This window comes from Gavia stellata, chromosome 15, assembly GCF_030936135.1.
Source record: "Gavia stellata isolate bGavSte3 chromosome 15, bGavSte3.hap2, whole genome shotgun sequence".
Taxonomy (NCBI): domain Eukaryota; kingdom Metazoa; phylum Chordata; class Aves; order Gaviiformes; family Gaviidae; genus Gavia; species Gavia stellata.
Window position 1 is genome coordinate 22,098,775 of NC_082608.1, and position 23,471 is coordinate 22,122,245.

General features: G+C 55.5%; 1 protein-coding gene across 1 annotated transcript in view; it reads right to left on the reverse strand.

Moving 5' to 3' along the window:
- Positions 1-23,471, reverse strand: part of ANKRD11 (ankyrin repeat domain containing 11) — a 132,655-nt gene that overhangs the window by 21,971 nt on the left and 87,213 nt on the right. The window contains exons 2-3 of the mRNA XM_059824657.1: positions 19,420-19,564; positions 10,275-10,413 (exon numbers count right to left, since the gene is read on the reverse strand). Of these exons, the coding sequence (XP_059680640.1) occupies positions 10,275-10,413; positions 19,420-19,506 (226 nt within the window). The 5' untranslated portion in view covers positions 19,507-19,564. The remainder of the gene's footprint in view (positions 1-10,274; positions 10,414-19,419; positions 19,565-23,471) is intronic.

Genomic DNA, 23,471 nt, shown 5'->3' on the forward strand with positions numbered 1-23,471 from the left:
GGCTGAGCAGCACAGCTCCTCGCTCCCCACGAATGCATCGCACCCTGTAATGCAAAAAGCATCTGTTTAAACTGCTCCGACATGACAACACACGCATATAAGGTGGTACCCTGAGGAAAAATACCATTTCCAAATAAGCAGCTCCCGCTGAACATCTCAGCGCTGCACGGAGACACTGCCGGTTGGCTCGCTGATGAGTCGGGGTTTTCAACAGTTTATTTGCCGAGCAAGCACACAAACAAAAGATCAATAAGAATAAATTACAAAGGCACAGACAGCAATCGAGACTGCATTGCACCCCCGAGAGACCGCGCAAGCCTCTGCTCTCCCCATCCACAGCTTAGCATGCGTAAGAGTGACTCATTTTTACTGCAGAAGTTGTAGGGCATAAAACGTTTTGGAGCACGTCAGCTCAAAGCAGGGGAAGAGCAGGTTTAACCTGAGCGCGGGCAGCCCAGAGCCCCTGCGTGCGGGTGCTTACACACGCTCGCCGGGCATCTGCAGACGTGGACCAACGCGTGCGGAAGAAGGCTGATCACGAGTCGAAAGGTTTACAGCAGCACGATACAACCACGTCCCAGGGCTCCGCGGGCACCCTGGAATTTAAGGACAAGCAGAGAGGACGGTGCCAAGGGGAAGGCTTCGAGGCGGCAGCGCTGCAGGGGCACGGGGAGGACGGCAGCAGCAGGTTAAGTGCAGCAGCGGCGTGAAATGGGAAGCAGCACAACGGCACGGGCAGATAAACAAGAGAGGGCAGCAGGGGAGCAGGACAGAAGCCAGGCGAACGCGAGGCTGCGAAGAGCGCAGCGAGAAGGGCAAGCAGGGCTGGCACGACTGCAGGGAGACCACCGTAAAGCTGAGGAACACGGCGCTCGGGCTGGAGAGCGGCACCTGAGGGCCAACGCAGGGAGGAGGCACGCTTTGCACCAGGAGGTCATGGACACGCTGCAGAGCCTGCAGCGCAAACCGACTGGCGGGCAGAGGCGGGAGGTGATGTCTGGCTGATCAGCCAAATGAAGCAGGTGCCAAAAAGGAAACCAAGGAGGAAAACGAGAGGAAAAGCTGTGGCAGGGTCTGCTTTGGCAGAACGGCGAGGAAGGTGCCCTGAGCCGCTCCGTACAGCAGTGAGCTGTTTCCTAATCTGAAGGATGGAGCGGGCCCAGAGCCAGAGACTCATCCTGCACAGCTAAGCTGCAAGGACGGCGGAGCTGTCGGCTTCGACAGTCAGGAGCGGAGGAGAGGTGCCGGCGGGAGGAACAAGCCCGTTTATAACCATGTCAGGTCACTGTGCATGGAGCCAAGCCCACTGTCCTCACCGCTCACTCCAGCTCCCCGGGGACAGAGCATCCGCAGGCCCCGACCCCCATGGCTGCAGTATTTTTAAAAGCATAATTTGGCTAGAGAGGTTTAATGTTGTGCGACAGCCTGCGATCCAAATACGGGCGTTTTCCCTTGACTTGTAGGATAGACAACACAGTTGCGCCAGGGGAGGTTCAGGCTGGATATTAGGGAAAATCTCTTTACTGGGAGAGTGGTGAAGCACTGGGAGAGGCTGCCCAGGGAGGTGGGGGAGTCACCATCACTGGAGGTGTTCAAGGAACGTGCGGACGTGGCACTGCGGGACATGGTTTAGTGGCCATGGTGGGGTTGGGGTGATGGTTGGACTTGATGATCTTACAGGTCTTTTCCAACCTTAGTGATGCTGTGATTCTGTGAATATGTAAGTGCATCTTCTCACCAGAGTGGCCACTGGCTAACAAACTGCTGCGAGAGGAACCGAGAGGGTTAGATCAGAAACAACAATCTCCATGTTAAACGCGAGTAATTCCGAAAGAGACCCATTTTCAGGTCCAGACCTTTCATTTCCCACAAACCGGGAAGAGCCGGAGGAGGGAGGCCGGGGGAGGAAGGCTCCGCACAGCCGCCCGCCCAGCCCTCCCCTCCCGGGAGCAGGACACTCTGCAGACAGCGCTGATAAAAGCTCTTGTATTAAGGAAAAAGCCATCATTGATAGATTTTTGGTTCACAGAGACCCAGCACACTGCAACCTCTCACTCTGCATGTTAAGGAGGTGATGCGGGGGGAGGAGGGAGATTTATGGCAGCTCCCATCATAAAACGACCTGCTTTTCCGCACAGCACTTCCCAGATGGCTGATGCACACGGGGAGTTTCTAAGGGTGATCTGAAGGCTGGTGTTTGCCAGTCTATCCACACTGTACCGGCATTATGGAGCCCAGCTAGAAACGGAGAAGCTCTGACATTCACTCTCTCCCTGGTTGCTAGGTGAGAACAGTTTCTTGACTATTTTAGTAAAAGGACTGAAATTACACAACCAAAGAAAGACCCAATGCAGCACAGCCCATTAGAGTCCCCCAGCTGCACACATCAGACCGAAGCCAGCGACAGAAACGCGCACAAATAACAGTTTCCTACGCAGATGCATTTTTTAATAAGCCAGCAATTTGCTTCTCACGGATTCCCTCGCCAGCCTCACACAACTTGTGACTAACGAGCTCGTTCCCATGCAATATCGCTCAAAACACGCGCAGGCATTAGGCAACCCAACAGCCGGCTCCAGGAGAGGACGATGGTTTAGGTCATCTGATTCATCAAGCGTTTTCTAACCTAGTAATTAGTGTCACGAAACACACTCGGGGGATTAGCACGAAGGAGGCTGCGGAGCAGCAGAAGTTTGAAGCTCCGAGGCCAGCTCCCGCTGACCGTACCCACGCTAACCCTGCTCCACCAGCAGCACCTCCCCGGCCGGCTACGAGCCCCTGGGCTCCTGGACAGCCCCCCGGAGCCAGGAAAAGGTCGGTGGGCACAGATCAGCTCGGAGGGCTGGCTGGGGTTCTGTCTCCCCCCCTCTGCCCCCAAAAGCAAAACCTTCCTGTGCCAAGGTGGAGCCTCGGGGCGAGCGCTCGGGTGCGCTGCGGAGGGGCGGGGGCACCCACGGCACCTTCAGAGGTAGCTGCTCCGGGGGTACGGCTGCTTGCTAAATAAATACTTCATGGGGTCTAAATAAATTGTGGGGGCTGCAACACAGCACCTCAGAAACCTGCTGCCTGGTCGGGAAGGGAGCTCAGGGTGGGGGCAAGGAAGCTGCCGGACATCCCAAGTCAGAGGGGAGCTGGATGGACGGACACGGCCCCGGCCCCGCAGCCCACGGCCGGGGGTCACCAACACCCCCTGCGCGGAGCGCGACGGGCAGCCGGGAGGGGTGGCAAGAGAGGGCGAGGGGCTGGGGACGCAGGAGGGCTGGGGACACGGGAGAGCTGGGGATGTGGAGTAGTTCCACCAGCTTCTTATTCCCGGCTTACACCTACTTTATTATTCAAGAACTTGAAAGCATGGCGTTGCTTTTATTTCTTTTTTCAAAGCAAGAGACAGAAACAGCTTAAGGACTTTCACATTGCAGCTGCGGGGCCTGCCGGGCTCTCAGGCCACATTTTCCAGTTTTCCTCCCCATCCACAGTCTAGCCACCTCTCCCCGCCCCTCCGAGCTGAGATGACCGTCACATGCCAGGAGGCCACAACAGAAGCAGATGATGCCGTTGTTATTTCTGTCGACACGGGAAGCTGCTGTTCTCCATCTCCAGATCAGGAGCCTGCTCCTGCTCTGTGCCCTGCACCGCCGCGGGTCCTCCACCTCCGGCGTGCACGGCACCGGCATCGCCACCGCTGCCTGCCCCGCCACGGCAGCACAGCCTGCCGTGACATTTGGTTCAAGTCAAACAACTGTAATAGCAACGACAAAAAAAGTATCCAGCGATGCTGAGAAATCCCATGACCCGAAGCCACAATGCTGCTAAACCACACGCCGCTCACCCCTCCCACCCTGGCCGGGGACCGGACGCGGCAATGCTCGGGTCGGAGGCAGTGCCGCCGCGGCGGCACAGGGAGAACCGGGCTCCCGCTTGGCCGCGAGCTGCTGCCGGGCTGATGGAGGAGGCGGCAGCTCGCCATTGCTGCCGGACCCGAGGGCTGCGGCGTTCAGGTCACCACGCACCACCGGGTTTAAATGGCACCCGACCCACCGAGGACCCCCTTCTGCAGCGCTTTCAGGTGCATGCGAACCCCTCCTGCCCCCTCCTCGGGGAGGCTGTAGGGAGAGCTCAGGTTTGCAAAGCACTCTGCTCAAGAGCTGCCAGAGACATGGAAGTCTCTGTGACAAAACACTTCAAAATTAGGATTTCTCTGGTATTTGGGGACCTTAGTACAAGTGAGGTGCTTGGCTGTGGACTAAAGGCCGCACCTCGAATCCTGTGTTCAGTTTTGGGCCCCTCACTCCAAGGACATTGAGGTGCTGGAGCGTGTCCAGAGAAGGGCGACGGAGCTGGTGAGGGGTCTGGAGCACAAGTCTGATGAGGAGCGGCTGAGGGAGCTGGGGGTGTTCAGTCTGGAGAAGAGGAGGCTGAGGGGAGACCCCATCGCTCTCTACAACTGCCTGAAAGGGGGTTGTGGGGAGGGGGGTGTTGGTCTCTTCTCCCAAGTGACAAGTGACAGGACAAGAGGAGATGGCCTCAAGTTGCGCCAGGGGAGGTTCAGGCTGGATATTGGGAAAAATGTCTTTACTGGGAGAGTGGTGAAGCACTGGAAGAGGCTGCCCAGGGAGGTGGTGGAGTCACCATCACTGGAGGTGTTCAAGGAGCGCGTGGACGTGGCACTGCGGGACATGGTTTAGTGGGCATGGTGGGGTTGGGGTGATGGTTGGACTTGATGATCTTACAGGTCTTTTCCAACCTTAGTGATTCTGTGATTCTGTAAAGCTGCTGAGGCAAGGGCTGGGCACCCCGTCTGCAGCTCTCCCCAGGCGAGAGCAGCAGACGCTGCGCTAGCTCTCCATGGCCATGGCAGTGAGCAGGAGCACTGGATGGCTCCAGTGCCTCTGCTTTTAAGAGCACGTGTATTTAAGCCTGGCTGTTATTTAGCAATGGCAGGGTTTGAACGTGACGTGGACAAAACTGAGCTTCTGTCTTACATGCAGTCATTTTGCCCCCAAACACACACAAAACCCGTCCTGGAGATTTCGCACAAGCCCGAGGAACAGCAGTGGAAGTTGAGGGGTTGGAGGCGTGAAAAACCAGCAGCAAGCCTGCAAAGGCAAAACAAACTGCAGCGTATTCCTCGCTTCTCCATTAGAGGAGACAGACCTTCTGCACCCAGGGAGGCAGCGGGGCACCCAGCACTGCTGCGGACCCGCAGTTTTGACCCAGCCTTGCCCAGGCCTTTCCACCTCCCAGGGAGAGCTCTCAGAGGCCAGAATTAACTCACAGTGCTTGGAGATTTGTATTAAGTCCTAACTCTCCCCGATGATGACTAAAGGCCTGGAAACCACAGCTCCACCTTGAGCCAAGGGACTCAAGTGACAGCCTGACGTCAAGCTAAAGAAACTGTCCGCAGTGCGAGTGGGTAGAGTGAATTTTGCGCTCTGGACTGTGCGTTTCACAGCTGACCTTCGAGCGGCATTACCTGACCCGGTATGCACGACGCAGAGCAGCAAAAAAACCCGCCCGTGCGAAGCCGCCGCGCTGCCGTCCGCACCGCAGCCTGCGCGGGAGGCGGGGAGCGCCCAGCCCTGCGCCGGCAGTCTGGTGCCGTTGAGTCAGCCCGTGACTCAGCCGCGGCTCAGCGCCGCAGGCACCAGCGCCGGGAGGAGCACCGCTGCGACCCGCTCTGCGCCAGCCGCCCGTGCCCACCTCTCCCGCCACCTCCCCGCAGGTGGCTTCCCAGCAGGACTGTCCCCTCCTCCCCACAGGACGCTCCTCTGCGTGCTTCTTAATATGACAGTTCTCCAGTATTTCTTTTTTTAAATGCCTAACCTCCTTTCAGCGCAGCGCACAAACGAGGAGCTGCAGGAAGCCTCGCAAGCTGCTGAAATTGCTGGGAAAAAAGCTGGCTTTACTCGTTCGGCGGCTGCCAGGCAGCACGCAGGCTCTTGGCAACGGCTGTGGCTGGGGGGAGATGCCGCATGAGCGAAAGGAGAAGGAAGGAGGAGAAGTCTCAGGCAGAGAGATGCTGCTCCCACAGTGCTGGATCTGTAACACGCACAGTCTGGAGGCTCACAGCTTTATGCAATTTTTTTTTTCCCTAAAGACAGTTTATTTAGTTAACTCTGAGGAACCCGAGAGCCAGAACTGTTGCTCTAGAAACCATTTTGAAGGAGATAATTTTAAAAGCTTTATCACCAAACCTACTGTACCCAAACCATACACTTTAAAACGGTGCTGGCCAGCAGCACCTCCCGCAGCCCTCTCCGTACGGGAACAATCCCCGAGCAGCGCTGGGAGCCCTTGCTCCGGATCAGGGCGCAGTAAAGACACGCTGTGCTGGAGGCGGGCGCTGCAAATAAAAACAGATCAAGAACGAAATCGCTTACTTGCTCGCTTTCTGAACACAGCAGCACTCTGCCAGCAGCACACCCTCCTAAGCCAACTCAAGGAGTGGGCTGCAAGAGCAGGGTTAAGGGAGGGCAGGTGAGCTGCCCCGCTCCAGCACGAGCGAAGGACCGGGGCAGACCTCTGCCCCAAACACGCACCTCCCCGGGGAACACCTGGGTGCAACGGAAAAGCTGTCCAGGGAGGCACCACCACTCAGGATAAGTAATACGAGCACGTGAGAGACGTGGGTTAACGTTTGCAACCTGCCGGCGAGGGGACGGTGCCACCCGCGCATCGAGGAGGCAAAGAGAGGCAATAACACGCGTGGGCTCTCACCGGCTGTCCCGGCGCAGGCTGGCACACCGACAGCCCACGCCCTCCGCTCGCACCACGTCTTGCAAACACAGGAAGGCTCCGACTGGCAAACACGCTGCAGCACCCGGCTGCTGCCGAACACCCGGCCAGGGTGGGCTTTGCCGGCGAGGCAAACCCATCACAGATGCTTTCTTGCACCACGTAGAGTGTGCATATGTCAAAGCTGAGCCAGAGCTATTCAGGGAAAAAAGGTGACAGATCCACTGTGCTAAAGAAGATGAGCCACTGCAACAAATCGGGACAAGGACTCATGTTATTGTTTAAATTTTAGAAGGAAAAAAAAAATTCCCACTACAGGCAATAAGAGAGCTCTCCTAGCTTCCAGCTCCCACATCCTTACAGCTAAATTCCACGTGGCTATGGAATACCCCAGCAAAATTACCCTCAAACAAACACGACAGCTTGTGTACAGCAGCCCGGGAAGCATGACTGCGTTATATAAATCATCTAAGGTCAACTCCGCAACTGGCACGAGGAACACCGATGTTGCAATCCCACTTCTCACAAGAGCTGAAATCAAAGTTTAGGAACAGAACAAGCAAAAACAGCCTCCCCCTCCTCCGGGGATGTGGGCAAGCGGCCTCTCTGCCCGGGTAGCAGGGAGGCATGGGGGGCTGCGGCGTGGGCGCGCTGCAGCCCCTTTGTTGGAGACAAAAGCCCGTCTCCCGGCAGCCCGCTAGCCACGCACGCTTGAGCGTGCACCGCCAGATGTGTGTTGTGAGACGAGTGCCACTCTCGCTACACGTGCACAGGCTCGGGGGCACCCCTCCGTCCCCGTGTGACAGGGGCAACTCTTCTGCACCTACAAACATGCCTCTACCTGCTGAACGACAGCCGGCCTCGAGCCAGGCCAAGGAACAGAAGGGTTCCACGGTTGCAACGGGGTGGTGCAAGAGGGGAGCAAGGTGCCGGTAAGTCTTCTCTCATCTCAAGCATCTGATTCCTGGAGTAAAAGATCTCAGAGAAGAGAAACAGGTTCCTGCTAAGCATCACTCTGCCTCTGCGCGTTCAGCTGCAGCTCCCTGCTGCTATCTCCTCCCCGGCAGCTGAGTCACTTCCTCTCTTCAGTCTCCACCAAATACATTGCTAGAGACTCGCCTGCCCCTTTCCAGCGTTTGTCGAGCCCAGCTTGTCTTTAAATGTGTCTTTGAGCCCAGCGACCACCTGCGGGTCTCCGGCTGTCCCGCGTGCAGGCAGGGCGCTGGGCTGCCACCGCCCCTCGGCTCAGCCCTGCCGCGTGCACACCCGCTTCCCCGGGAGGGACGAGCTCTGAAGAGGAAGGGAAAGACGTGCCCGAAGATGGAGAGGCACACGCCTGCTGAAAGCAGAGGGGTAATGCGGCAGCAGATGGGCAGGGGTGTCTCACGGGCTGCGGTGCCGCTCCCCTGCGCCCTGCAGCAGCCACGGCCTCGCCCCCAGCGGCACTCTGCCCTCCCTACCCTGCTGCTCTCTTTTTAATTTGGTTTCCTTCTTGCTGCCGCCAGCAGAAACATTTCTAACATCTCTACAGCCAGAGAGAGACCAGAGCCCTCTGAGAAGCAGATAACTGCTGCTGGGGGACACAGAAAGCGAGCTGGTGCAGCCTTACCATGACATTTTAGCTGTCACGAGGGTCAGACAGCCCTGAAGCGAGTTTGGGTTTAAATTCTCAACCAAGTATTGAATGTGGCAGAAGCAAACAGCCTTGACAAAAAGCAGCAGCTATGGTTCTGGCTAATCAGCTCTGCCTTGCCCCGGCCACCCTCCCTCCAACGGTGACACCCCTGGATTTATTCCAGTGAGATACTACAGCACCACGACCGGTGCCAAAGCGCTCCGCACCCCGCCTGTTTGGGGAGGGCGTGAAGATCACCCGCGTCGGGCTGTAACCCCATCCGCTCCCCGACGGCCGGGGGCCACCCCTTCTCCCACCACGCAAACCCCGATTTATTCGTTCTGCGGTGCACTCGCCCACCTGCACGCCACGAAGGCAAACCCGACACTTCATCCCTGCAAACGGCCATCAGTGCGAGCTGTCGTTTAACAAAATGAATTCCTGTTTTGAAACTTTCTCTCCGGAGAGGGAGCTCAGCAACTGAGAGAATTACCATTCGGCACAGAGAAACCCACAGAGATGCCGGGCCAGCCCCAGGACACGCCACCGCGTGTCCTCGCCTGCGAAACGGCCCCTCCGCCGCGGTGGCTGCGTGGCCCAGGCGGCACTCGTGGCCTTTTAAAAACTGCCCTCCCAAGTTCTGAGCCAGGGAGACCGGCCAACAGCTCAGGTAGGCTGACGCGCCGCGTCCTGCATCAGACCCCCTCACACGCTCACCGGAGAGTAACAGCAAATACATGTTTTTTTTACCATTTTTAAGCATATTCCCAACTTTTAGTCCATTTTATCTCTTGGCACAATTACAGATCCTGACCTGGCCAGAACGATTTCCAAGTGCAGATTTCCTAGAGATGTACAGAAAGGACCTATGCAAACCTCTGCCCATAAAGGCACAGCTAATCCCCTTGCAACCAAACAGCGTTATTTTCTCCATGTCAAAGCTTTGCAACAGCTCTTCCCAATTGCTTTACAAAACAAACAGCCCACTCAACATCGCTGTAGCTACGTGGGGCCACGGCGGGTGAGAGCCACGTGTACCAGCCACTCTTCTGCCACGAGACGTGACCTGCCCGACCACGCCACGCAGCCAGGCTGAAACACCCACAGCAGCACCACCGCTTCCCAAAAACCAGGCGTGTATTGAGGACACGTCGCTCAGTCACGCTGCAACCACCGACGCAACCTCGGCAGTCCCAAGAACAGGGGCAAACAGGTCACCGTAACGTCCTTATGGCCCTGAGGACCACCTGCACCAGCCCCAAACTGCTGACCTTAACACCCAAGCAGGCCCAGACGGCCGCATCACCCAAGTCGCACCTCCAGCCCATCAGTGGGACCTCCAGGCAGTTCTACACGCGTTTGACGACGCCTGTGCACACACCGGTTGGAAATAGTTGTTTGGTTTTAAGACGGTGAAGTTTAAAGCCCCAAAACAACAAAGCATGGCTAGAGAAGTACACATACATATATTTATATAGACGTATACATATATATCAGGTTTACTTTAGGCAGATGCATGCAAGCTCATTTTTTTACTGCTTGTTGTTTTTCTTTTAAAGAGTACTCGGCTTTATTCCCTTCTTTCCCAAGTTCTGACTAAGCTGCAGTCCGTGAACTGGACTAGTTAGAAACGGAGGGAGGTCCCACCACCCAAAGGAAGGGGTGCCTCCTCACAGAGCCCTCTCGGTCCAGTAATATAATATATTCCCGTACTAAGAGCATAGGGGCCTTAATCCAGCCAGCCCCAGATCTGTACGTGCATACCACTGTAGTTATCCTCTCGTCCACACGCCTCTTCCTTCAATTAAAAGAGACCAGAAATTTGATAGAATGCTTCAGCGCGGCTTGCTTGCACGCTGGACACTGTGCGCTCCCCACCACCCCACCACTCACGTTTCGAGGGCGGAACATGTCATTTCTGTACCTGTATCTGAGTCTTTTTGATCTCCATTTGTTCCAACAGTGAAAGGCAACTTCCGTTTGGTCGCTCGCTCTTTCACCTCTTTGCCGCCATCGCTCCGGTCCAACTTCGGAGTCTTGGCTAGAGAAACTTTATCTTTATCCTAGAAAGAGAAGAAACCAGATTAACAAGAGCCTTCCGCAGACCGTGCCCACCTAACCCCCCAACGTCCTGCACCAGCCTCCCGCAGCACTCCTCCTCTCCTTCCTACCGTGGGCTTCCAGCATCAGGGGTTAGCATCTTGCAGAAAGGAGCCGCCACCAAGCTAAACTGCTAAAATATCACTAGAGAAGAGCGAGGCCAACCAAGGCTGCTGTGAAACCTCCAACCGCTTCACGTGAAAGCCGGAGCCAAGGCCTTGTGTGCGGCTGGGGACGCGCCGGCTGCGAGCACAGGGGGAAGGCAGGCTGGGGTGGGCGAAGCCAAGGATTTCCAAGCACGACTACGCCCATTGTTCGGGAAAGGTTTCCCGATCCCAGGCAGAAGCGGGATGCGGGGGAGCGCAGGCAGCGTGCCTGGGAGACACACAAAAAACAGCGTTAAAGCCCTTGGTTCAACGGGGAGAGCTGAGGGCTTCTCCTTGGGGCCTGCGGTATTTCCAGCACAAGCATACAGCATTTACTATTTGAGCCGACGTGATAACACGTTATTCTGGAGAATATTCTGGCAGCCGATAAGTCTGCTAACATTACTGACTGTTTACAGGATCAGCACCGCAGCCAAATGCACTTAGAAGGTTTGCACTGTAAAGTCAGCGTAACGATTTGTACCAGAAAAGCCAGCATAGCTCTGCCTATATCCACAGGCAACGCTCTCCGCCCGACAGCAAGCAGCTCGATCCGCTCCCAGCTCTGCCTGCGCTCCCGCAGTCGCCTCCGTCAGAGGGCAAAGGCTCCAACAGCGGCAGCGTCCAGCAGCGAGGCAGCAGTTGCAGCAGCACCAGCCCCAGGGAAGCCCGCTCTCCCCCACATCTGTGTTCTGGGGTTGGTCATCCCTAAGGCCCAGCTGTGTGCAAACACCAGCCGAGGCGTTCTCAGTGGTCGAACACTTAAGCCGTCCCTCTCCCATGCAGGTTTCTACGGGGATTTTGAGAGGAGAAGCTACCTTAAGAACAAACCTACCAACACCGCGTAAAAGCACGGAAAGCGATGCAGATGCCGGCTGAGCACTCGCTGCTTTCTCAGAGAGGCAGCCCTACGCCTGCTTTGTACAGGGCTTGTTTATTCGGGTTGGATTTTAACGTGTGGCGAGGTGAAGCGGGCGATGCTGGGGACTGCTCCGTACGAGCAGCAGGAAGAAATTTTGAAGAAACATCCCCAGTAAGACAAAGTTACCGAGTGTGGAGACAGGCAAGATTTTTCACCTGAACAGCAAGAGCTGGTACATCCAGGAGTCAGTACACTGAGAGTATATACAGACTGAAGTCAGGCACTTGTGTTTTTTGTATTTGAGACACAGTATAATTTTAAGCAAGGGCTTCTGGTTTGAACACTGTGCCGCTGCTGTAAAAACAAGGCCAGAACGAGCAGCTTTGTGATAGATCTGACTTCAATAACCTAGCAAAACCTAGACCCTAAGCTTTAGATATAAAGAAGTTAGATTAAATAAAACAATCTCAATACATTAAACCGTGCAAGACCATCGCTGGAAACTCAGACAAGCAAATCTAACAGAAATCCCCTTGTTTAGAGAAGCCCAGTCATGCCGTCCGCATCAGACCCAGCGCCCTGGCAGGTGGCTCCTGCGCCAGCAGTCACAAGACCGCGTCGTCACTGTGTACACTGCTCCTTCCTCTTCCCCGGGTTCCGTCTGGCAAGCAGGCTGCACCCGCAGATTAAAGAGAAACCGTTTACTCGGACCAACGGGTTCTGCTCGCACGTCCCCTGCGCGATGGGCAGCGTGACAGCCCCGCGGCTGCACGCCCAGTACTCGGCCCCTCTCAGCCGCGCTCCGGTGAGGACTAAAAAAATGGGTTGGGGAATCCCTTTTTTGGTAAAGCAAGCTAAACAAACCTATCTGACAGTGGCTCTCGCGGTCGGAGGGAGCCAAGGCACGTTCGGAGCCCGAAGAAGGGCAGCCCTGCTCGAGAGCAGCCGCCGAGAGACCTTCCTCAGCGCAGGCATCGGCGGAGCGACGGGACAAAGTCACAACAGCCAAAATAAACACTCCAGCATTTCATTTAAACACTCTGGATTTAAACACTTTTGTCTTATTTCTTCTGACGCGAACAAAAATAGTTTGCAATAACAAATGACGCCACTTCTATTGCCAGCTGCTGTTCTGACCAGCTCAGAGGTGGAAGTCAGGCCAGGGACCACCGATCATCCCCCAGGACTGCCTGGCTGCAAGCAGGTCCGTTGGTCCGTCCTTTCCCTCCCCAGTTTAACGCACGCTCGAACAGCAACGCTGTGCTCAAACCCCGCCAACCCTGTGTCAGCGCTCCGTATCGGCGAGGCCGTGGCAACGTGGGGTACAGCACCATCGTCCCCGGGTACCACGACTGCAGAGACGTGGCCCCAGCGTTCCCCTCCAAAACCTCAACCGCACTTCAGGACAACCATCAGCCCAACAGTTTTTAACCCTTAAAAGCCAGGGCTTGGGACAAGAGCGTAAAAGCAGAGAAGACCATGTGCACGCCTCTCCCCCCGCTGCCCACGCCTAAGGGCACATCTGCACATGTTGCATCCCAGTTGCATCCCAGCAGCTCCGCCGCCGGGAAGCCACAGGATCGGGCGCAAAGCGCCGGTGAAACCCGGTGCCTCTTCCCGCTCTGAGAGTGCATTTGCACCTCTCACGCCCAGCACCTGCGGCTCAGGTTTGCCAGCGCCGAGTGGCGGCAGCCCTCGGTAAGAGAGGTACTTCTAGAAGACTCCGAGATGGATCAGTCATAGCTGACCCTTTGAAAACGACGCTTCCCTGCATCAGCCGCCGTCCTCGCTGTCTGTAATGCAATTTCCTCGCCCGGACCCTTCAAGCAGGCTTTTCCACCCACTATTTCAGTACTAGGATACTCTCTGCCTGCTCTCGCAGCAGCAGGGCAGGATGCGGCTGAGCCCCCGGCACTCCGCGGTGGGATTTCCGACACTCCCAGCATTTCTTCCAGCCACCAGTTTCACGTTGAGAGCTCCAACAAGAGGTCAATTGTGCTCAACACCAAAAAGACAATTTTTTTCATTGTTTGTTACTTTAAAATAGATTTCAGCTGGAGCAAACCCATCATGTCATGTCCACTGCTGCCCGAAAAGCACTCTGGCCTCGCAGGCACGCCGGCTCCGGGCATCGGCTGGCAGCGCTGCTGCTCTCGTACTCCACTTAAAAGCAAACGACCGTTGGTGACGGCTTGTTTAAAACATACCTTCTCTAAAATTCCCTTAATCTTTGGACTTTGCTGCTGTGGTGCGAAAGCCTGAACCTGCAGGCGCAGGGGGGCTGCGGTGCCCACAAGCCAGGTCAGCCGTCTGCCGTATTAATGCCATACAGGATCTCTGCGCACTCAGGAATAAGAAAAAGTGCAGGGCAGGTAAAAACGCAACTTATTCCAGAAAGCCATTGCCATGTTGTTAAAAGCTCCGTGTTGGAGGAGAGACAAAGAAGAGAGGAATTAGGCAAAAAACCTTCCCAGACAAGACGGTGCGCCCAGCATGGAAATGGAAACGGCCGCGCGAATCCCAGCGTCGGGCACGCTCGGGCAACGCTTCGTTTGCATTCGCCCTAACGCTGGGAGCTGCTAATCCAGTAAGTTCAGCAAAATTAAATACCAAGGAACGAAGGAAGTGGCGGCAGTCCCAGCACTGCTTTGAAGATTAATTTGTACAGTAGCAGAACGATAACCTTTTATACTAATTGGAGCAAGGAAGACCCAAACTTTGCTCCCCCCCGGAAAGCAGCGACCTGCCGAGGACGCCTGCAGCAGCTGGCGGTGAAACCACCGCAGAGAAATTAAGGCGGCTTGGAGAGTCGTATTCCTGAAAGTAACGTGCATTTTCATTTTCTTATTTCAAGCTTTACTTCCCTAACGATACCCAATTTTGTAATGAAGAACGTCGTCCTTTTCTCGAGTAGAAGCTCTTTTCACTTTGAGATCATCTCATGTTTAAAGTAAGCTCAGACTCATCTGAAAGGTACAAGAATCAGGTTTCACAAAAGGAACAAATCCAAATTAATCAACGTTGCAGAGAAACTTGTACGAACATCTGTGTGTAAGACAGGCTTGGGGCTCTTGAAGGCCGGGACAGCTCTTGCCGAGGGTAAGAGAGGGAGTTTGGGGAATGGGGGTACTGTTGAGAGCTCAGCGACAGAAACAAGATCCCTTTGTAGGTGTTAATAAAAGCTGCTTTGGCAAAGGGCAGACAGCAGACCATGACTTGAGGAAAAATCCCCTACCGTCACGTTATGTTATTAGTAAGATTTACTGCACGAATAACTGAACCCACCTCGACTTACACTTGCTACAGTTAAAAGATGCATCACAAGTCGCTATCAGCCGTCAGGGTTTGGAGCACAGACCCATCACGGTGGCCCCCAGATGCTACGACGACGTATGCCACGCGTGCAGCGTATGGACTGGAAGCGTTTAACTGCCTCTGTGCTGACTTCCCTTCACAACAAAGATCTCTAATCAGCAAGAGAGCCTGATATCAATCTGCTCAGGTCATTAGTGACATCATCAAATAAAAAACCACTTTCCACCCTCACGCAGAACTCCAGCTAGGCAAGCTTACTGTCCACATGCAGGTTCTCAGAGCAAACCCAAACACGTAGTTCTTTTAGATGCAAAATTCTGCAAGGGAGAGCCACACACAAACCCATGCAAAGAAATGTGCGTTTCCAGCAGAGAAGCTGAGCGCGTCTCTAGCTTGCTTTCCAGGACGGGCCGCGCATCTGCAGCCCGCTCCTCCCCTCCGTCCGTCGGGCTGCACGCGGCAGAGCTGTGCTACCAGTGCCCACACACAAACCCTGAACCACTGCCTCTGCCCGCCCGCCGAGAGCTGCGCCGGAGCCGTGCCTTCGCTTCAGCACCGACGAAACCTGACTCACATCCCAGCCGCTTATGCAAAGACTTGCATTAGCAGCAATGGAAATCCCCAAAGCCCTTTGTTCTCCAAAATGAGCTGAAAGCATTTCAGGTTGCAATGCTAGTAAAAAATGAGCAGCAACGAACAAAACCGGCGGTGGTAGCCTGGGAGGAGAAGCCCAGAAGGACCAAGGGCTCCAACACCCGTGCCCCTGGGCGATGCCCCACACCAAGCCGACACACCAAACTCCTGCCGTGGGCAAAACAACCCACGCCGCAAAAAGCAAATGCTGCGAGAGCGGGAATTTCCCTGCACTAACACAGAGAGCAGCGTGTTGTTTCCTGAACAGGTCTCTGATGGGGGGGCAGAGAAGGGGCAGGAGAAGGGTTCGCACCCCGCGTTACAAAAGGGGACGCACACAGTTTTATCCAAAGAGCACAGCGGACGTGGTGGAGACCAAACCCCAGCACCCCCGAAATCTGGGTCCCTTGTGGCCTTTCCAAAACCAGAGTACAACACGTACACACACGTGTGCCAAGTTTCAAAAACTCTGAATTTGGGTCCCCATCAATGCTGCAACTAAACATTATGGAGACAAGTGGAACCGAAGCCCCATTCCCGCGTGCCTCGGGCCTGCGTTGAGGTTTGTAAGAAATACTACCCTGCAATGACTACGGGCTGCTTATCTTCACTGAAACGTCGCCTCTTCGGTATCTAAGTCACCCAGTGCTTCTGCACGTTTCACGCCCCGGCGGGTGGCTCGGCGCTGGATGCGCGGCCCGGCACTCCTTCGTACGGCGCAGGAGAGCCCTAAGAGTGCAAGAGGTTTCAAGAAGAAGCAAGAAACGAGGACTATGTTCCCTTTTCTGGAACTGGGAGGAGAAAAAGGAAAAACTTTTTTGAAGGGCAGGAAAAATAATTAAATGGGAGCAAAATGTATTCATACTACTAAAATTACTACGGATAAAAAGCGTAGTAGTTTTCCCCCTTCACTGCTGTGGAAGCCAGCTGAGTTTGATCCAGCATGGGTATCAGCAAGGTACCGTGTCCCCCAGCAAGGCTCCCTCACTGAGAAACCGCCACCCCCATCACCCGGGGAAGGGCGAGAAGGCAAAACCTTCAGCAGTTTTCCTAACGTCACCTCTGCCCGGTTTGCTCGGTTAACCTCTGCTAGCTCCTACAAGCGAAAACCGGGGCTCAAGTGCTGTTCTGCTCGGTGCCCAACCACTGCAGCAAAAACGCAATTCAGACTAGGCAAGTGGGAGCGTTTCCCCATAAAGAGACAAACCCTCTGCCGCAGCCTCTGAGCACACGGTGTAACCACGCGGCAAGCGGTCCCAGGCACATCAGGAAATGGTTTCGACAACTGATACAATTCTTGCTGCGGTGTTCTGCTCAGCCTAAGTCATGAGTAATCTGCTCCTGGTATGGGGATCTGTGGATCTAACAGCAGAAAGGAGAATTATTCATATATGGCATGCATGTTTTTACAAAACCCTTCAGACTGAACTCAACCAGAAGGAGCCCCCGGGGCCGCCGAGCGCCCGCCCCGGGCAGGCTGTGTGCAGCCATATAAGGCTGGCGGGGCCCGACCGGCCGCCCCGCCGCCTCCGCTAACCCGGGGAGAAACAGCTCCTCGCTCAACAGCAGCAAAGCAGATGAAGCATCTAACGCTGTCGGCCACAGAGAGCAACAGAGACACCGTCTTGAAACCACTTCGCTCTCGTGGCTGCGCCAGCGCAAGCGACATCTCACTAGTCAGTAGGTCCCTCCCATGGAAGGGCACGGAGCGGAGTGCGAGGAGGAGCTCCCTCTTATAATTAGCTCTACGACTGAAAGGCAGCGGCTCACATCCTCTTCCACAAAGCACGAGCCCCCTGCAGAAAGGGCAGCCTCCCAGAGAGCCTGGCTGCAACGTCTTCAAGCGCAGAACTCGCACATTTCCTGCAGCGCTCAGCCCACCGCAACGCCACGACCGCCGAGCATCCTGCATCGTTACTCGCCTTCAGTGCTAGAGCTCCAGAGCCCAAATGCATAAAGCCTGTTTAATGTTAAAGCAACTGTCGATATTAAGGTCGCATTGAGAGGAAAACGCTTAAGTGGCAACGCAGCTATTGCTTCGCCACGCTCGCCCTGCGCACCGTCGCGGGCAGCCCCAGTGGGCGCGGGTCCCTCCGTGCGGTGCGGCTCGGGCTCTGCCGCAGCCGCTCTCCGCGCTCCCCAGCGAGCCTCCGCCAGCAAACGCGCGCCAAGCCGCAGGCTCGGCCCTTTGGAAGTGTTCACAAAGGCAAGATAAATTAAAAGCAGCGGCTTGCTTGACAGGCAGGTACAACAGTGTCTGGAAGGAGGAGGTCTAATGACCGAGTGCTTTTACCCTGAGTCACTGCTCCAGCTCACGCTCCAGAGTTAACGAGAACCGGGGCGATTTGCTGCACCGTGTCCTTTGGCCACTTAGGCTGGATTGCAGCTCAGTCCCTTGAGGACAAGAGCCTGCAAGTTTCTTCTCCGTTGAGAAGACCAGAATTAAGTGAGTGGAAAGGCTCTTCCCTGTCCTTACTCAATACCACTCTCCGCAGGTCTGCGCTGACGCCTTTGAATGGGAAGCATAAAATTATTTGTGTCCTAGTTATTTAGCCAGCGGGAGATAACTCCAGTTCCCGGCGTTCCTAGCGCCGCTCAACAAACCTGCTCTGTAAATAACACGCAGCCTTTAAGCTGCCGCGAGTGGATGAAATAAAATGGGAGCTGATTCATATTATAACTGATCCTCTCCCTCCCGAAGCACCTGCGCCAACATTAAGCTCCTTAGATAGCACAGACAAAACCCCGTATTTACGTATCCCGCGCTGCCGGGCTCAGCCTCGTTTGCCAGGGTAAACGCTGGTATCTTCCCGATGCAACAGGGCAGCTGTTTCACCTCCAACACCCCTGCTCCCAGTTCGTGCCCCACGCCGTGCCCCAGCAAAGCGCCCGGGCAGAGGCAACGCTTCTGCTCTCGGCGCGGCTCCTGCGCCGGACCTGTGCACGCACGGCGACACAGAAAGGGGAACGGGGCAGATGCTACCAGCGCGCTCGATAACCAAATTTCTGCCTGGGATTTTCCCACTGGTTATTTGTCATTTTCCTCGTTTGGTCAATAATGTGACCTCAATCATAAGAGGAATCACTGTCATCAACACGGGTGGGATTGCAGGGGAAGTGACAGAGCAAGCGACGCGGCATCGCCGGTGCTCGCAAAGCTCAGCTTCAGCTCCCGGGGCCTGGCAGAAACTCCTGGGGGAATGCTGAGGAACTGGAGCAAGGAGGTGAAAGGAAAGTGGATGGTATTTGTTTCCATAGTAGAATGCAGTAGATGCAGATTTTGATTTTTATTTAAAGGTAACATTTGCACACAGCTTTCTGCGCAACTGTTTACTGGAAACTACGAATACTGAGAAGGATAAAAAAAAGCTGAATGAGAGGAGGCAGAGCTTAAGTCTGGAGCAAAATGAGAATCTGGGAATGAAGGGGAGAAGTATGAACTTATTTCTTCTTAAACTCAGATTTTGTCTCAGTAACCTCACCTCAAGACCGGTCAAAACCTAAGCACTTCAAAGCAAACCCCAGAAGCAGCAATGTTCAGCAGAGCAGCTCACACGCTGAGTCCCGGTCAGGCCCCACTCCGAGCCCAGACTCCTGGGTGAAGCAAGACCGGTCGAGTCTGACACAGACATGGCATTTACAGCCGGAGGAGGAGAAACTCCTCCCTCGCACAGCATGCACTTGCGAGATCGCCGCATTACTCGGTCCTGCCACAGCTTACTGCAGAAAGCCTTAAAAACGCACAGTTCTTGCGGAAGAGAATCTTCCAAAGCATCCCCCCGCCCTGATGGGCCGGGTCGGGGCTACGCGGCCGCAGCACTTCCCAGGAAGTCTTGCAGCCACCGAGAAATAAAGCGGACCCCACCAGCTGGCAGAGTGCCAATACTCAGACTTGATTCCGGTGATAACAGCCCACGGCAACCTCTTGCCACATGAAATACCGCCACGGCTTGAAGACATCAGGCAGAAGGGGCAGCATCCCTAAAGGAAGGCAAGAGAACCAAACACGCTACCTTTTTCCCCGTTTGTTTCTCCACCATGTCGTTGCTGAGAGAGAAATCTTCTGGCTGTGGTGTTTTAGAACACCCACCCTTGGGCATCGTTCTGCCTTCCTTACTTGATCTTCATTTATGCTGCCATCGCCTCATCATCAACCGTCTGTTTAGAGAGAGGAAAAGAGAAGTTAGACGCTCAAAAGGACCTTTCCACTGGGGGAAAAAGACAAGACGCTTCCCATCGGGATAAATCCCCACCGAACTCTTCAACGGCAACACCAGGGTGGCGGAGCACCTCCAAACGCCACGCAGGGCAGATCAGAGCGGGCAAAACCGCTGCTGGCTTCTGCCACCTTCCGCACGGGAAGCGAGCTGGGACCTGCAGCTGCAGAGACGACTTGTTCCACGCGCAAGGGGTAGCCTAAAATGGATCGTGCCCAGACAGAGAGCAATATCCCTCCTGTTCTTCACCTACAGCATCGCTGCAAGCCTGCGTAGAGCTCCTTGCAGCTACAGCTCCGTCCAGAGTGCAGGGAGAGGGAGCTGGACCCCCCGGGTACGTGTCTGGGGCAAGGACAGCCCTGCTCCCCCAGTCTGTCACGCTGAATTGCCAGACACTCGCAGGACCAACACGCACATCCCTAAATTACAAAACCTACTTATAAACCGCACTTTTTGAACGTGTCACCATTATGAGACGAGACCAGAAACCGCCAAGGGGTCACGGCGTTCCCGGAGCGGTTTGCCACGGACTCCTCACCCCGGCACTGGCGCTGCCGCCGCGCCTTGGCCTAGGTAAGACAATTTGGAGAATAACAAAGCGCTCCCTGCTCCTGCCATGTGTTGCCTGGTTACAGGGCTGAAAAGACAACTGACATCTGAAATACAGCGAAGCAGGAGCTGCAACAGCGATCAGAAACACCGGCTGAAGCCAAGGCAGGCGAGGCCTTTTTAGGTGAACAAAAATATCTCCTCTCCGGAGACCAGAGGCTAAAAAGCATCCGTGCAACAGTATATCTCCGCGAAGTGACCCACATCAATCCCTACAGCAAAGGTCTCCTTGTACTTACGCTGAAACGCATAAACAGGCACCATTTGAAAACTCTTTCCCCAGCTAATTGCCACCTGACAACACTACACATTGCACCCATTAACTTCTTACAATAGCGGCTGGGTTTCTGCGGAGCTACAATTGCAGGAAATTGTCCAGGAACAAAGTCACGCAGCGCTCCATCACGAGATGGGAATTCTGTGGGCGGGGAGAGAGAAAGAAAACAGAGGAGAGGAGAGGAGCCAAAGCCTCCCGCCTGCTCGGGGCCGGGGGACGAAGCAGCGTGGACCTTGAACCGCGTCCCGGGCAGCACCAGGAGAGCCCAGCGCCGTCCCGATGGGTGCGGGGTCCCCGCGCCTGCGGCGGCTGGGGCAGGAGAGGGGGTTAAAGGCTGGAGGAACAACAGCGCCGTGCTTTCATCAGCCTGGTGTTCTAGAAGTTCCCTGGAAAACCCTTCATAATTTAAATGTTTCATTTACGCTTCAGAGGCTTTAGGGCCTTTTGAGTTGCTTTGTGGTTGTTTTTTTTTTTAAAAAAAAAGTGATTCAGAGGCCCCATCCCAGCCCTGCAGCAGCACAAATTCCCAGACCAAAGCACCGGGCACAGACAGCGCTAGGACATCCCGGAGCTGGCATTTTCAGCAGGAGACTGCGCTTTCCAAGGCAGCGAATCCTCCGCCCTAGCTCCTTCGCCTGGGCTAGGGGAGGACGGTTACCCGTGTTTCGGAACGGAGGCTTCGGGGACTGAGGCCTCTCTGCGTCCCCCGGCTCGACACGGGGACAAGCTGCCGTGCTGAGTTTTGGGACTCCCGGCCAGGAGCCCCCCAGGCCTTTCCTTTCGGATGCGAGAGCAGGAAAGGATCCAAACTGGAAAAGACATGAGCAGGCTGATCAGCCCTCCTCATCGCTGCAGCTGGGAAGCAAAAACAGGGGGGAAAGTGCAGAAACTTCAGTATACCAACCCAGCATGTCCATAAAGAGAAAATGGAAAATCTTCTGCTAGAGCGAGGAAACGACTGCAGAAATCCGTGTCTCCAAATTTCTGCTCTTCATCATCTGAAGGGCCTGCAGCCCAGCACAAGTGCCAAAGTTCAAGCACCACAGGGGCTGACTGAAAACAGCACCTTAAAAAGGCAGCTCGGCTGTCCTCGGGCAGGCTCGGCGCCGGCCGGGAGAGGCTGGAGCTCGCAAAACCTGAAGCCAAGAGCGAGCAGCCCTGGCCTCCGTGCTCCCACCCACCCAGCCGGGGGCTCACCGGCTAAGGAGATGTCACGTTTCACAGCAGCGTGGCTCTCCTGGCGCTGGTGATGCTCCACTGAAGGCACTGCTGCGGAGCCCGAGGTGTCCCCTGGATGTCGCACATCGATGGGGTCCCAGGCGCTGCAACCGCTTCTTCTAGAAGCAGCTTCAGCCATTTACAGCCTCAAGAACCTCACTCTGTCAGCCGTCATTAACCAATTTGTAAAGTTCAAGATTTTTTTTTTCCCCTTGGCTTCACCCACCGGTGCTCATTAAGGTGCAGATAAAGGAGAAACGAGCAAGTGCCTGAGCACGTGCCTGGGAGGAGGCAGGAGCGGGCAGAGCGCTGGGTCAGCGCGGAGGACCCGGAGTCGGCCACCTGAACAGATCCACTCCAATATTCACCGCGAGTCTAAGAAGTGGAAATTCAGATGACGTGCTGGGCAACAGAAATTTAATTGCGCTTTGCAAAGGATATTAAAAACAAGCAGCTTCGCTTCTGCCCATCATGAGAGCAGGGACCAGCACGGCTGGGACCAGGGCACGCTCTGCTCCCGACCATGAACGGTCAAAAATTAAACCCACGTCGTTTCCAGTGCCTCGCTAAAACTGTTTCACGGCCTGCACGCTGTCAATTTAGTCTCGAAAAAATTCTGCCCGCTCCCGATGTCTTTGTGGCTGTTTGTAACCGGGGTAGGTACCTATTCACGTGGAGCTTCGAAAACCTGTTTAACTGAGAAAAGGCCAGACGGATGCCAGATTAATTCTGCACCCCTTCTGTTCATCTAGCTGACTCATTACACTTGGAAAGCTGGCTGCCTCGCCATGTAAACAGAGCACTGGCCTGTTTAACAGCTTGGAGGGAGTATTACATTTGCACAACAATTACCAACAACGCTCGCAGTCTTCGTTTCATTTTTAAGCGCGTTTAGTAAGAGTCAGAGGGGAGGTACAGATTCCCGGTTTGGAAGAGCTGTCCCCAGCTCGCGGGAGCCACGGCCGAGCACTTCAGAGTCACAAATCTCTGTAATTCTGCAGAATTACAATTTGGCTTCAATCCCTCCTAATCTGGGAGCTGGACAAGCCGCCCCCTTTCCACGACCCCCCTCTCAACCTCACCTCCCGACCAGGAGACCATCCTCACCCTTCCTATTTTGTCAACAATTAACTAAGCTCCTTGAACTAGATGATTACATGTCTGCAGCGCAGTAAGAAGCGGGAGACCGAGTGAGCTCAACAGAATATAATCCCTCGCACTTCTCCGGGAAAACAAAGGAGCTGTTTACCTCTGGCCGGCGGCCAGCCCCGGCTGCGCGCGCCGCCTTCCCCATCCGTGCCAGGCCCTCGGCCTGGCCGGCAGCATCCCCTCGCCGCCGGCAAGGCGCGGGTCCCGCGCCTCTCCCCTGGGAAAGCGGCTATGGAGAGGGGGAGTCTGCCCTGGGATTCGGCCAGCCTGGACGTGGCAGCTCCCGCCGGCGGCCCCAGGTGCGGACAGGGAAGGCCATGGTGGTCCCAGCCGCCGGAGGATCGCACACACGACTTTGCCTGCAGGGAGAAAGCTGGAAAAGTGGACACGACATCCAGTCCGGTCACCCTGCGTGGCGGGGAGAAGGGCGGCCCTGCTTCCCCCCATGGCAGGGGCTGGGAGACAGGAGGGTCAGGGCCCCCACAGCACCCCGGAGCACCCTCCCGGAGGGCGGAGAAACAGGAGGGTTGGGAGCACGACCAGGAGCGGGGCTGGAGCCGTGCCTAGCGAGGCCGGCTGGGAATGGCAGGGCTCT